The 15,090-nt window shown below is 35.3% G+C and overlaps 2 protein-coding genes across 12 annotated transcripts in view; one reads left to right on the forward strand and one right to left on the reverse strand.

Annotated features, from left to right (window-relative positions):
* Positions 1-15,090, forward strand: part of LOC122204427 (protein NipSnap homolog 3A-like) — a 29,774-nt gene that overhangs the window by 4,532 nt on the left and 10,152 nt on the right. For 3 of the 7 annotated variants that reach the window (XR_006195662.1, XR_006195660.1, XR_006195661.1), the window contains exons 3-6: positions 328-483; positions 2,157-2,306; positions 7,146-7,232; positions 7,325-7,498. Coding sequence is in view for 2 of the 7 variants with exons in the window: in XM_042911889.1 (XP_042767823.1) it covers positions 328-483; positions 2,157-2,306; positions 7,146-7,232; positions 7,325-7,401 (470 nt within the window). In the remaining 5 variants the exon portion in view is untranslated. Of the gene's footprint in view, positions 1-327; positions 484-2,156; positions 2,307-7,145; positions 7,233-7,324; positions 7,731-9,028; positions 11,287-15,090 lie in introns of those variants that run through there. The other 4 variants (XM_042911889.1, XM_042911887.1, XR_006195659.1 and 1 more) reach the window with 3 other exon arrangements.
* ABCA1 (ATP binding cassette subfamily A member 1) overlaps positions 11,257-15,090 on the reverse strand; it is a 132,374-nt gene continuing 128,540 nt past the window's right edge. For 4 of the 5 annotated variants that reach the window (XM_042911876.1, XM_042911878.1, XM_042911875.1 and 1 more), the window contains one exon: positions 11,257-14,709. In XM_042911876.1, the coding sequence (XP_042767810.1) occupies positions 14,569-14,709 (141 nt within the window). In that variant the 3' untranslated portion in view covers positions 11,257-14,568. The remainder of the gene's footprint in view (positions 14,710-15,090) is intronic. The other variant, XR_006195657.1, reaches the window with a different exon arrangement.

Genomic DNA, 15,090 nt, shown 5'->3' on the forward strand with positions numbered 1-15,090 from the left:
ATTATTCACATTTCACAGAGTAAGAAACAGGCACAGAAAGATTCGATAACTTAACCTAAGTCACACAACTACCTACTAGAGAATAGTTTATAAACCCCACCATATGATGTTATCATTAGTTGTTTAAATTCCTACTCCCCTTTTAGAGCATGAGAAACTTAAGGACAGATGTCATATCTATTTATGTTGGTATCTCCAGTGATTTAACAGTGTCCTTACGTGGCCTCAGTGAACATTTGCTGAATTGAATGAAATCCAAAAAAAAAAAAAAAGGTATAGGTGATTTTAAATAAATTTTTACTTTTATTACTCCTTTTCTTCCCATAGATAATTTTGCTCACCGAACTGAAGTTCGGAAAGCACTGGCCAAAAATAAAGATTGGCAACAATTTCTCATTCCAAATCTGGCTCTCATAGATGAACAAGAGTTTGAGATTACTTACCTGGTACCATGGTGCAAATTAGAAAAGCCTGCAAAAGAAGGTAAGTCCTTCCCTCTTAGTTACTTTGAATTTTGATGGAGAAAATACTACAGATTTCAAGCTATAAAAACTACACTTCCATAGGGAAAAATAATCCCCTGTGTTTTATATAGGAATATATTATAGAGATAAAAATGAATTTTAACTCGTTGCTTATTAAAACAATGAACATTGAATAATGAAGTTGGTTTTTTTCCCCCCAATTTGGAAGAGCCCTTAAAGTTGAGGTATGAGTATAAAAAGTTGAATAGGGAGTAAAGTTTGAAAAGTTGGGGGCTGGAAGCAGAGAAAACATGTTCCGGCAAGTGAAAGATAAGGTATGAAATTTTGTCATAGTTGGTTTTTTTTTTTTTTATACACACAAATTACGGTTAATCTTAAAATATTAAGGATATTTTTGCTTATAAGACTTTTAGGGGACTTAAACTGTTAAGCTGTATTACTGTAGTTTAACATTTTTGTTTTCCTTTTCTCATTTTGAAAATAATTACTAAAGATTTCTCTTCTTGCTGATTTCACTTTCTTGCTCACTTAAGGAAATATTTAACATAGTTTTAAACAAAGGTCAGCTTTTTAAAAAGCATTAACTAATTGAATTTTATTTTATTTCCTCCATTATTCCCAACTTTGTAGTATATTTTAGATTATCCGAGATTTGAAAAGTCTTGTTTGGATCCTAATCCACCTAGACCTCCTCACAGGCTTTCAGCACTATCTAAATGAACTTAAGTGGCTTCTTGGACAGTGTCAAATCTTGGTTTTCTTCCTCTGCTGTTCATAACTCTTTAGTAACTTTGTACTTTTATTCCTTTTTCTTCTCAAAGCTACTTGTCCCTAGTTCCTTTTTCTTTACCTGCACCTTACCTCTGACCAGAAGGTAGAATGCTTTTCAGATGTTTATCTGGCTATTTAGGAACAATAAAATCATCTCGTTCAGTTTTGTATTTTTTTCCTAACACTCAAAAACTCAGACAAGACTGGCTCCATCGTTTGTTCCTATTAGAAATGGAATCATATAGGGGGAAGTTATATAAACAAAAAAGTATTACCTCTTAAAATTAGAAAGAAGAGGAAATACAGGAGATCAGAGAAGTCTTTTCTAATTCATTTCTTACCTAAAAGTGCAGATTCAGGCAGCTCAGAAACCTAATCCTAATGTAAATTTTCAATATTTTATTGACAAAATTTATAACAGTATTTCAGATAATAGCTTAATATATCTTCCTAATTTTGTCTTTTTTTTTTTAATGTTTATTTATTTTTGAGAGAGGGTGAGAGACAGAATTCAAGTGGTGGAGGGTCAGAAAGAGAGGGAGACACAAAATCCAAAGCAGGCTCCAAGCTCTGAGCTGTCAGCACAGAGCCTGACACGGGGCTCGAACTCACGACTGTGAGATCATGACCTGAACTGAAGTCCTGTGCTTAACCGACTGAGCCATCCAGGCGTGCTCCCATTTTTGTCTTTCTGTATAAGCTTAACAACTGATCCTTAAACTTGGACAAGGACCTGCTAAACATAAAAGCAAGGAAAAATAATGCCACAATTCATGTGTACAGTTGTGTGATCCTCCAAATCTGTGTACGCAGATTAGCCTTCCAGTTGAACCAGACTAACCTGATTAGAAATTTCCTGAATATCTTTTGTAAAATAATCGCTTTTCCTCCCTATTCTAGGAGTCTATGAGCTGGTTATTTTTCAGATGAAACCAGGTGGGCCAGCTCTGTGGGGTGACGCATTTAGAAGGGCACTTAATGCCCATGTGGATCTAGGCTACTCAAAACTAGTCGGAGTTTTCCACACAGAATATGGAGCACTCAACAGAGGTACAGTTGTCTATTTCTTCTGTGAAATTGCAAAGTATATTGGTGATCTACTAAATTTCTTGGGTCAGTTTGTCTCTTTTCTTCATTATAGCATATATTTAAATTTTTATTGCCAGAGTTTTAGGATTTCTGTAATTTTAAACGTTGAAAAAAACCTGTTTTTTATCCTCTTTGTTTAGAATGTTAACACTTCATGAAGTGTTTTTCAAATGTTGAATTACTATTTTCCATGACACATCAGAATGCTGAAAAACTGCAAAGAGCCTCAGGAATATATTTGTTCTTTCATCTTTTTTTTCCTCTAAGTTTACTTTTGTTGGCTTTTTAAAATAACATTTCTTGGGGTAGGAAGATTGTCCTTGAATGAAAAAGTAATACATACTTTCACACATACTAAATACATGGACATACCCTAAAGTGGGGAAAGCATTTCCCACTACTTAGAGATAATGCTGTTAGTATTTTGGTCTATATAGGTCATTTGTGTGTGTGTGTATATATACACACATACATATATATATATATACATACACACATATATATATATATACATACACACACAAGTAAGTATCTACACACATTCATATATATATATATATATGTGAATGACATAGGAGTAAGATCAAAATGTTATTTGATATATATATACATGCTACAAATAATGCATATGCATTGGGGTGCCTGGATGGCTCAGTTGGTTAAGTGTACAACTCTTGATATTGGCTCAGGTCATGATCTCATGGTCGTGGAATCGAGCCCTGTGTCAGGCTCTGCACTAAGTGGAGCCTGCTTGGGATTCTGTCTCCCCCTCTCTCTCTCTCTGCCCCTCCCTGACTCACTCATGCACACATGTACTCCCTCTCTCTCAAAATAAACAAACTTAAAATAAATGACCTCCTAAACACTTCAGTGCAGATATACATAGCATACAGATAAATATACATACCTGTATTAATTATTTATTCATTCATTCATTTTTAAAGTTTACTTAAGTAATCTCTACACCTAGTTTGGGCCTCAAACTCACAACACCAAGATCAATAATTGCATGTTCTTCCCACTGAGCCAGGCAGGCATCCCCTCAACTGATTTTGAAACATCTGTTTGGAGCATTTAACTTTTAAAGTTGAAAGTTATTACAGTCAGAATTTCAGAGAGTGTTTTGTGGCAAACTCTTAAAAATGTATGTAAAGTTCATCTGGAAGGATAAAAACTAAGAATAGCTAGTAAAATATTTGAAAGACTCATTATATCCATTTGCCTCCTCATCTTCCTCACTTGAATGTCCAATGGACATCTCAAACCTAACCTATTCAAAGCTGACCTTCTGATCTTTACCCAGAAATTTAACTTCTAGTAATATATCCTGTGAAAATAATCAGAATACACAGAAAAAGATATTTTGGTTGGAAAATATATGAAGAGAAAATTATGAAAATTACTAGATGTCTAGCTCACACCATATACTAAACTAGACTTAAAATGGATTATAGATTTCAGTGTAGACAGAAAGAAGTCATAGAATTACTAAAGTAAAATATAAATGTATTTAATGATATGGATGAGAACTGTATTTCTAAGCCAAAAAACAAAGAAACAGTAAAAGAAAAAAATCAATTGATGATTTTATTTTTTAATCAAAAAAATGTGTATTTTTTCAAGAATAGAATTTAGTGATTCATCACTTACATATAACACCCAGTGCTCATCCCAACCAGTGTCTTCCTTAATGCCCCTCACCCCTTTAGCCCTTCCCCCCCACCCAACAACTTTGTTTGTTCTCTGTATTTAGGAGTCTCTTTTGGTTTGTCTCCTTCTGTTTTTATATTATTTTTGCTTCCCTTACTTTATGTTCATCTGTTTTTATCTTAAATTCCACATGAGTGAAATCATCTAATATTTGTCTTTCCCTGACTTATTTTGCTTAGCATAATACATTCTAGTTCCATCCATGTTGTTGCAAGTGGCAAGATTTCATTCTTTTTGATCACCAAGTAATATTCCATTGGAAAAAAAATAATATATATATACACACCATATATTTTTATCCATTCATCAGTCAATGGACATTTGGGCTCTTTCCATACTTCGGCTATTGTCAGTAGTAATGCTATAAACATTGGGGTACATGTGCTCCTTTAAATCATCATTTTTGCATCCTTTAGATAAATACCTATTAGTGCAATTGCTGGGTTGTAGGGTAGTTCCATTTTTAATTTTTTGAGGAACCTCCTAATACTGTATTCCAGAGTGGCTGCACAAGTTTGCATTCTGACCAACAGTGTAGAGTGGTTCCCCATTCTCCATATCGTCGCCAACATCTGTTGTTGCCAGAGTTGTTAATTTTAGCCATTCTGACATGTGTGAGGTGGTATCCCATTGTGGTTTTGATTTATATTTCCTTGATGATGAGTGACATTGGGCATTTTTTCATGTGTCTTTTAGCCATCTGGATGTCTTCTTTGGAAAAGTGTCTACTCATGTCTTTTGCCCATTTCTTCACTGGATTGTTTGTTTTTTTGGGGTGGATGATTTTATTTTTAAAAGGCTCAGGGGCACCTGGGTGTCTCAGTTGGTTGAGTGTCTGACTCTTGATCTCAACTCAGGTTTTGATCTCAGGGCCGTAAGTTTAAGTCCCACATTGGGCTCCACACTGGGAATGAAGCCTACTTAAAAAAATAAAAAGGGGCACCTGGGTAGCTCAGTTGGTTGAGCTTCTGACTCTCGGTTTTGGCTCAAGTCATGATGCCAGGGTCTTGGGATCAAGCCCTGCATTGGGCTCTGTGCTGAGTATGGAACTTGCTTAAAATTTTCTCTCTCTCTGCCCCTCTCCCCTGCTCATTCTATCTCTCTAAAAGAATTAAAAATAAAAACAAAAAGGCTCAATTTTTCTGCATGCCCCAAAGCACCTTAAGTAAAATTCAAAAGCAAAAAGAAAAATGAAGACTTATACAAAGGTAGACCTACAAATGACTACTAAAGAAGATACAGATTAAGACAATAATCCGATGCCATTTTTACCTAATAAAGACATACTTATATATAGTATTTGATAAATTGGGAAAAGTAAGTACTCATATACTGTGTAGGGTTCATACTGTCTTAATCATTTCCCGAAAGTTGGCAATAAAGATAAAAGGTTTAATTTTTAAATTATTTTTGCCAATATTCTAGGAAACATGCATAGATGTGTAGTGTGTTAGGTTATATAGGAAGGAAGTTTGAAAGGATGTAAATGATATTGATGATGTTAATGTTTATTAAGTCTATTTTTTTTTATAGTGGGCATATATAACTTTTATAAGAAAAAACTACTGAAAACATGTGTGCCCAGTTTTTAATCTTAAATTCATTCTCAGAACAGCAGAGAAAGAGTAATATGCGGAGTACTCAGGACATAATTTCTGGAGGACAGTTACAGTATGTACACTATACATGTAGAATTATATATAAAATACTCTTTGGTTCTCTCAGTTTAAATTTTAGGAGTTTATATTGAGGAAATAATCAGATCCAGACTGCCTGGGTTTGAATCCCAGCTTCACCACTTACTGTCTTTGTGACTTAGCATGAGTTACTTAACCTTATGGTACCTTACATTGCTCATCAATAAAATAATAATCATAACCTAAGAGTATTGTCAAAATTAAATGAGTTAATACATGCAGTACTCTTAGAATGAGGCCTGGCATATAGTAAGCACCCAATAAATGTTAGTAGTAGTTGTCTTTGACATTGTTATTATAGATCTACATGTAGCTGCTGCTCTCAGTCTATGGCCGCATTACTTACAATAAGGAAACACTGGAAACAGTGTGGTATGACCCTATGTGTATATGGAAAGAGATACACCAAAATAGAAAAGTGGTTATTTTAGGGTGGTAGAATTAGAAATGATTCCTGCTTCCTTTTTATCTCCATTTTCTAAAATCTGTACAGCTAATGTGTATTACATTTAGTCATATCAGTATTCTGTAGAATCCTGAAATATTTTGAATAATGTAAATAATTAGCAATAAGGTATTGGGATAAAAAAAGTTGCCACAAGGAGGCATTCACAGAGCCATTAAAAATTAAGGTTACTACCATGGAAAATACACACTGTTGATTTTTAAAAATATTCCTAAGCATAGTATACATTTTACTAATTTCATTTTACTAATTTTTTAAAGAAATACACTAAATATTAATAGAGGTTTTCTCTAAGTAGTTAAAATTATGCTACTTTTATTTATTCATTTTTTAAATTTTAGTTTAGGGAGAGAGAGAGAAAGAGAGCACAAGGGAGTGGGGGAGAGGGATAGAGAGTGTGAGAGAGAGAGAGGGAGGGAGAATCTTAAGCAGGCTCACCCTCAGCACAGAGCCCAACGTGGGGCTCTCTCACGACTATAAGATCATGACCTAAGCTGAAATCAAGAGTCAGACACTCAAGCAACTGAGCTACCCAAGCACTCCCAAATTATGCTTTTAATTTTTTTATATCATCCACATTTTTAGTAATGAACATTTTTGTTATAATCTTGCTTTTTTTTTTTTAATAAAAATAGAACATAGTAGGACATCATAAAACTTGGGTCCAGCCTTGATTGTGTCTTTTAGTGCTGTTACTTACTTTTTCTCTCCAGCTATCTGTTTTTCAACTATAAAACTTTAAAAGTTTGATTGATTTATCAATTTCTCTCCCAAATCCCTGACCCCTCCGAAATCTTACTAACATACTTAATTTTACCTTTTTGATATTCACCATGAATAAGACTTAATGTTTCTGATTAATTTTTTGTATTTCTTACTTGTAGTAACGCCATGGTCTTTAGAATCTATTTTTGGTTATTTCTGCAGTTCATGTTCTTTGGTGGAATGAGAGTGCAGACAGTCGTGCAGCTGGGAGACATCAGTCTCATGAGGATCCCAGAGTTGTGGCAGCTGGTAAGCTATTTCACTAGGCATGAATTATTCGTACAACAAATCTCATTTAGTCAATAACTTTATATGCCTTCTTATGAAATGCTTTTTTGCAGTTCGGGAGAGTGTCAATTACCTCGTGTCTCAACAGAATATGCTTCTGCTTCCTACATCATTTTCACCTTTGAAATAGTTTTCCACTGAAAGACAAAGCATTGCATTAACTGCTATAAGATGTGTCTGCTAATGGTGCTTAAATTCTCCCAAGAGATTCTTTTATTTGGAAGATGGTAAGTGAATTTGCTAGGTCTCTGCACTTTTAAAGCCACCTCTACCTCCTTCATCTTTTCCTTTCCACTTGAGGAAATAGTTCATTTTCCCCTTGGCATTTCTGTGTCTGTTACACATTAGAAATACTTGCCACTACTTGAGGATTTTGATTTTTCGTTTGTTTCGGAATATCCCTTGTAATCTATTTTGACAACCAGACTCTGCTTTTATAGCACTTTGTTAAATTCAAGTGATGGAGGGTGGGAGGGAGGGGGAGGGTAGGTGATGGGTATTGAGGAGGGCACCTGTTGGGATGAGCACTGGGTATTGTATGGAAACCAATTTGACAATAAATTTCATATTAAAAATAAAATAAAAGTTACTTTGAAAAAAAATAAAAGTCACCCACATAATCCCATCTAAAAAAAAATTCAAGTGATGATTTTACATTTCTGTGGCTGATATTTTTAAATTATTTGTATATAATATCTTTTCATCATGTCTGTTTTTTTGAACTTTAAAATCTTTTTTGCCCAGTAGTGTTTATTTTGTGATCACATGGGATTCCTAAGAATCTAAGGTCAAACATGTTTCTTTACTTTGACCAAGTAATGTCACTATGTCATTTTTATTAATTACAGTTTTCACATTAATTATGAGTCACTCTAACTTGGAATATAATGTAATTAGGTCTCAGTGTTAAAAAACTTCAGAAGACTTGTTTTATGTGCCGAAATGTGTTCTTTTATAGTTAATTTTTGTTCATTTTCGATCACTAACTAAGATAGTTGGGACAGTTCTGTTTTAAAGAGATCTTTATGGTTATGGGAATGGTTGCCTGAATAAAAGCCTACATATCCATTCTGCAGGGTTTTATTTGTGTTTTGTATTTGTATTATCTTCTCTAGAGCTTTTATAATGTCGCTATAGGGTAGTGACAGAGTAATAATTTAACAACTTTATTGTAAATGTTAATTTACATCAAGAAAATAGCATGGTAATAGTCCCAGAAAGAAAGTTTTCAGTACCACCACAGATAGGCTAGAGTTTTCCTTAAAGCACCTTTAATTTCCATTTTAGTTGAGTGCATCTGCATTCTAAAACTAGGTTTGGTACTTCCAAACTCTCTTGATAGTCTAATATTTAGAGCTATGTTGCTTCTAAAACATATTGTGAATATAAAATAGTAAATCATGAATTAGCTGTCTTAAGGGAAATTTACAAAACAAGTGTTGTAAGCCTCTTGATAGAAGAAATGTCTAAAGGATTAAAACCAAAAAATTGAAAGGAAAGGTGACATGGTGTTCAGGTGCAGCCTATACAATTAACAGGAATGCAAATAAAAGCTTGTGATCTGGCTGTTGTCATGTTTTCTGCTTCCGGTTAAAGCAGAGCTCTCCGTAGTTATGTATATTCACCCTCTTCACTTCTTGTTCTTCCCTCAACTTGACCCTTGTCAATATACTGAAATGACTCTTCAGAAGGTCACCAAAGACCTTGTCTTACCAAAATCTTTTTCTCTGCCTTTACCTTGCTCCTCTTCTCTGCAGTGTTGGACACAACTGACCACCTTCGCCTTCCTGAAACACTGGATTCTGAGCTTCGATATATGGCATCATACTCAGATTTTCCTCCTCACTGGCCAGCCCCTGTTCCTTTGCTGGCTTCTCTCTAAATATGGGAAGGATGTCAGAGCACAGGAATATTTTGTCTTCATTTTCTTTATAGGTCAGTCCCAAGGCTTAAATACCATACATGTGCTGTGCTGATGTTTCACACATTTTTACCTTCTTTCCCATCATTGTTCCTGAGCACCAGACTGAAATAGCAGCCATATTTTAACACAACCACCTACTTAGTTTGGGTCACAAACCTTAATAGCTCTCTCTCCCTCAACCCCCACATGGATCTTGTCAACAGTGCCTTTGGCTCTGTCAGTAAAAGAGATCCTGAACATTCCTATTCCTCCCAATATCGCTTTGCCTCCCTACTGTCCTTTCTCCCCATACAACCACCTTTTTTTCTGAACAGCGATTAGATCAAACCATTACCTTGTTTAAAACTCTCCAGTGGCTTCTCATTGCACTAATAATAAAATCCAGATACCTTACCATGGCCTGCTAGGCCCTATAGGTTCTGGTTTCTGCCCCTTCTACCAGTCCGGAGACATTGGAATTCTCTCCCTCCTTCCCCAACTTGCCAAGTTTTTTCCCACCTGGGGCCTTTGTCACCAGGTGTTCCTTCTTCCAGGAAGGTTCTCTCTGCCCACCTTCAAATGTTGGCTCCTGCTTATTTTATGAGATATGAGCTTAAATGTCACTCTTCAGATGGCTGCCTCTCCATCGTTATCTCATTGCCATGGCTTATTTTCTTCTTAGCACTTACTATGGTCTGAATTTATTGTATTTGTCTACATATCCATCGTGAATGCGAATATAATTTCTCCACTGAAATTTTAGTTCATTAGAGCAGGAACTCTGTCTTCAACATTGCATCCCCAGAACCTAGAAAGGTATATGGTGCACAACAGAGTTTAATAAATATTTGTTAAATTACGATTCCAGACTAATTTTATGAGGGCAATCTTAACTGATACACCACCTCACCAGAAAGAACTGCCATTTCGATAGTGGTCTAAACAAGTTATTTATCCACTGAGCCACACAATTTCCCCATATATCAAATGGTATTGCTTACCCCATAGGGCAGACAGGTAATTGAGGATTACATTAAGTGTCTGACAACACAGTAAAACACTAGAAAAAGCTAATTTTCTTATACTTTTTCATATGTAATATATGCATTAACATTTTAAAGGTTCCGAGGTTTTTTTGAACCTTCAAGTATTTATTTAGGCTTTTCTCTATATAGAAGATTTTCCTCAAGACCCACGGGTAACTTACATTATCTAAGTTACTTGCCTTTTCGTTTTTCAGTTTTCTTCTCTCCCTCAGTGGTCATTTTCCACAAAGAAACTGTTTTCTAGCATTTCACTTAAGTTGTGGTAATGTGAACATTAAGAGGGAAAGACAGAGCTGTGACGCAGAGGTTGAGTGGTCTAGAAGGCTCCGTCACAAACCAAGACCCTCCTCTGCACACAGCCAGATGTGCACCTTAGCAAAGGACCGCTCACTACCTGTTGTCCCGGCCATTCTGAGGAGGTCCCACATAGGGCCATGACTCCACCGTGCAGCCTACCAGCGGGTGTTTGACAGACGTTCTTCACATTAGATAAGCAGACAACTTTTCTGAGATTTTGCTAGTGAGCTATTAAAACTATATCCATGTGTGTCATCAGAGCCTACATAACCTTGGCTTGCGATTGCACAGCACTTCTTACAGAAGGAAGGCACCTCTGATGTTCCTCTACTGTTTCCACTTTTCTGCACACTCCCCCAGGCCACATGCCCAGGACAATTGCCATGCTCTGTCCTTGTATTTTCAGTTGAATCCGCAAAGGACAACTGAAGGCAGCCATTGTAGCTTCTATACCAAATAAAGCAGTGAGACTTTTATTAAACAGGTTTAGCTACACAGTGTTTTCAGAGATCTCTATAGCTTCGAAATCATTAAGCTTTTATCTAAAACCTCTTAAACTTAATATTTACTATCTTAACCAAATTATGAAAGTGCAAACACCCTTTATTTCCAAGTAGTCCCCTCACCCCTCTTTCCAACAGGACATTTAGCCTGTTCTACTCCAGGTGGACATTTCTTACTCTCCTGATGGCTTTATAAGCATTAACAGTAGGTGGTGCTACAGATGCATGGAAATAAATTTGCATAGACCAGCAGAACTGCCACAGCTTTATTTCGTGACTCATTACAACATAGAAATATGTTTTTTTAATACTTCATATAAAGTTATTGACATACAAAATTTTTTTCTTTTTTTTCCTTTTAATGAAAATGATTTAACTTAGAAATCTGTTGTGAAACTTTTGTCTAGTTTTGCAATTCTCAGATATTCCAGTGCAAAAATAGATCCCATTAGAGACAGCATAAAGTGCTCGGAATGAAGGGGCCAATGATAAAGAAAAAGCACAAAAAAACATAGCTTCATCCTAGGGTATAAGAAGAGAGAAAACTTAATCCTTATGGAAATATAAACATTCTATAAAAGGGATGCAACAATTTTGAAGAGAATTAGAGCCATCTTACTATAGTACTATATCATGACTAGTAAATTGTTATAAGGGTACAAATTAATATCTTCGTATCAAAGTGGTTCATTATTACATAGGACACATGGCTCTTTGGAAGAAAATTTACCTGATATATACAACCACAAGAAGAAAACAGACAAATCCCTTTCATCAATGATTACAGTGAATGAAGGATGTGCAACATATAATAGTCACAACACGCTTTCAGTACAGATTGAAATACAGTAGTTTGAGGTTTGGCTGTTTTTTAACAATGAACTGTGCTGGATGTTTAATGTATACAGGGCTTTGTTACTGTTTTCTGTTGTATTTTTCACATTCACAGTTGTTAATAAAGTTTCCAAGTTGTCCAAAAGAAGCAAAAGCAGCAATCTTTGAACACTTTTGAGAATTTTTGAACCTCACATACTTACATTTCCACAGGGAATATATAGAATTTTTACTTGAGTAGAGAATTGGTAAAAAATTTCTACTACGATTAGGTTTACAAAGGAAAATGTAAAATACTATCTGGATAGTCTAAAATGTAACCACAAAGTCAGTGTGTAACTGTAGATTGTTCCTAGCTTCAGAAGAGATCTTTTTTAAATCTATATTGAAATTTTTTTGTTTTTTCACAACAGTTCACAGTGTCTTTTGATTTTTTTTCAATGTGACCTTGAAGTCAGAGTAATTAAAGCCAAGAGCTAGCTATTCACTGATTTAATAGAGAATTAGAACATGATAATAGTGAACTGGGAAAACTAACAAAAGTTTGATTTTTAAAAATATTAAACAGTGAGAAAATAAATTACTCTATGAATCTTATTAGAGATAGCACAAAATATAATCACCTCATCATGCCAATGGTTACTGGAACTAGGCCTTCATTACCTGTTTATCATTTTAGAAAACAATGACATTAATTTCTAAGTCATTTTCTTTTTCCAAACAAGTTATGTGATAACTTTCTATAAATTTTAAAAAATATAGATTTGAAATAGATCTGAAATCTTAACACCTTTAGAGTTAATATTTAAATCTTAGAAAAAGAAGAAATCAGTAATAACATTGAAAGACAGCTTGAACTTCACCCAACAGTACTTCCCTCATATTTTTGTTGTCTTAAGGCAGATAACATTAGGCATTAGTGAAATAATGTTTTTTAAAATGTTTACTGACTAAAAAAAAGACTGGGTCGGAAATGTCTGAAATATATTCCATGTGTGGGCATTTGCTGTTTTTATTTTTTTCATAACAGATTCAGGATTGAGGAGGTGAAAATTTTGAGATTGTCAGAATGGGGTGTCTAAGATCTTCAAATCCAATTATTTGAAGGTACTAAATGCCTTAAGCACAAGTTGTGTTACTCAAGTTTTGAAGCTAGTGATCTTCTTTGTGAAAGTACTCATTGTTTAGTCTTGAGACCCTTATGACAGTTAAACTTTTTTGGCTTTTGCACTGTTGCTATTTAAAAAAAAAAAAAAAAAAAGCTGCCCAGTATTCCTTCACTGGGCTCCCACAACAACAAAACAACCTATTATTTGTAAACCTGTTAGCTGAATAACATGGCACAGGGATTATCTACTGAGACTTAATTTCTCCCCACCCAATCCATACATACATACATACATACTCAATTCAGCAATAATATACACTCAAAAAATACTTAATAAACTGAGATTAAGAGTATTTTAAATGATGACCTTAAACTCAAATATAGTATTGTCATGAGATCTTGACCATCACCTTATTTTCTAGTCACTAGGCACTAGTCAGAGGATACACCTGCAGGCTTCCATAAGAAATAGCTAGTGAAGTGAGGCCATATTCCTCTATGCCACGGGTTCTACAAAGAGGCCATTCCAAGGATTCACAAGTCACTGACAGAATTAAAAATTCCAAATAACGTTAAAAGTACAAAGATTTTTGTCAAAATACAATTCCATCTTTTCAAATTCTAGATTAATTTAAAAGGCCAGAAATAATACTACACTTCTGTCAAACAGGAAGATCTTGAGATGCAATGTACTGTGTTAACAGACAACCAGGACAAATGGACACAGGCCTCCCTAGGTTTGAACACGCCATCTCTTTACTCCCATGACCTAGCCTCAGCAGCTTGCAGCCTCAACAATTTGGCTGCTCTTGGCTTCTTTCCAGGATCTTAGTTTCTTTAAAAAGTCCCAGAAAAATGACCCCCGGAGACCCATGGCTCCAAGCAAGGGACAACATAAGAATGGAACTAAGTCTCACCTGTCTTGAGCCACCCACAACTTGCATGTTACTGCCACCACAGCAGCTCATCAAAGAGGGAATCAATGCAGGCCTTTCCCACACATGGCACCATTTTGTCACCTGATTACGATGCTGATAGACTCTGAAGCAGAGCAGCTCTCGCAAAAGGGTGCATGACACACCATGGTCCTTCAGGCTTTCTGAGCAACTTGGCACTAGTAACTCTGGCACACTCATTGCCAGCAATGGATGTGTCACCGGGAAACCAGTCTCCTGGCATGGCACGGCTTAATGAATGAAGATGTACATGCCTTTTGAGTTTGATAAATAATCACTGGCCATGATTACTTGAATTATTGTTGCAACCCCAGTGAGAATACAAAGGAACAAAAAAAAGTGTGATTTCAAACCCATATGTCCACTGGGTTCCATACTAGAGTTTCACATAGGTAATAAGGTAATAAACTAAATTCAAGTCTTTTTCACTTGAGAGCCATACAAGACATAGGCTACAAAGGCACTGCCCCTGTAATGGAATTTTGTTTTCATTGCATTGAATTGCATTGCATTGAAGATAGTATCAGTACAGTATCCAGTTTACTTCTTCCCACAAAAACGTCCAGGTCTTTCTTTTGGAACACTTCACATGGTGCAAAGGGAGGGCTAGTTCCTCCTTTCTTTCAGTCACTCTGCATGAACAGTATTCTTCATACATAACTTTCTTTCACTTTCTCATCCTGGAGAAAAGATGTGAGAACTGCAACATCCACTACTGTCTGGTTTTTGTGTAATGACAAGTCCTTTAAGTGGTCATCATCACTTTGGTCCTTGGCGAAGTTTACAAATACCTGTCAAAAGAAAGATGGACCTTTATAAATACCTCTCTACTTGTTCTTTTTTTTTTTCAAGTTGTATTTTCACCATGTAGAAAGTAGGGTAGGAGAATACAAGATTGCATAAATAGATTAACAAGAAAACTATGTGAGGGAGAGGGGAAACTTGAAAAAAAGGATCAAACATTTAAAAATTAAACTTTTCTATTGCCCCTCAAATTACCAACTGTTCAATCATCTATTTTGACTCTTATAAGCCAGATTAAAAAGGAAAGAGAGACAAAAACTAACATTTACTAAATAGGTACTAAGTGCCAGAATCTGGTACCTGAAGTTACCTAACCTAAATATGTATTCATTCAATATTTATTCACCCATTTATTCATTTATTCATTA

The sequence above is a fragment of the Panthera leo genome, chromosome D4, assembly GCF_018350215.1.
Source record: "Panthera leo isolate Ple1 chromosome D4, P.leo_Ple1_pat1.1, whole genome shotgun sequence".
Taxonomy (NCBI): Eukaryota; Metazoa; Chordata; class Mammalia; order Carnivora; family Felidae; genus Panthera; species Panthera leo.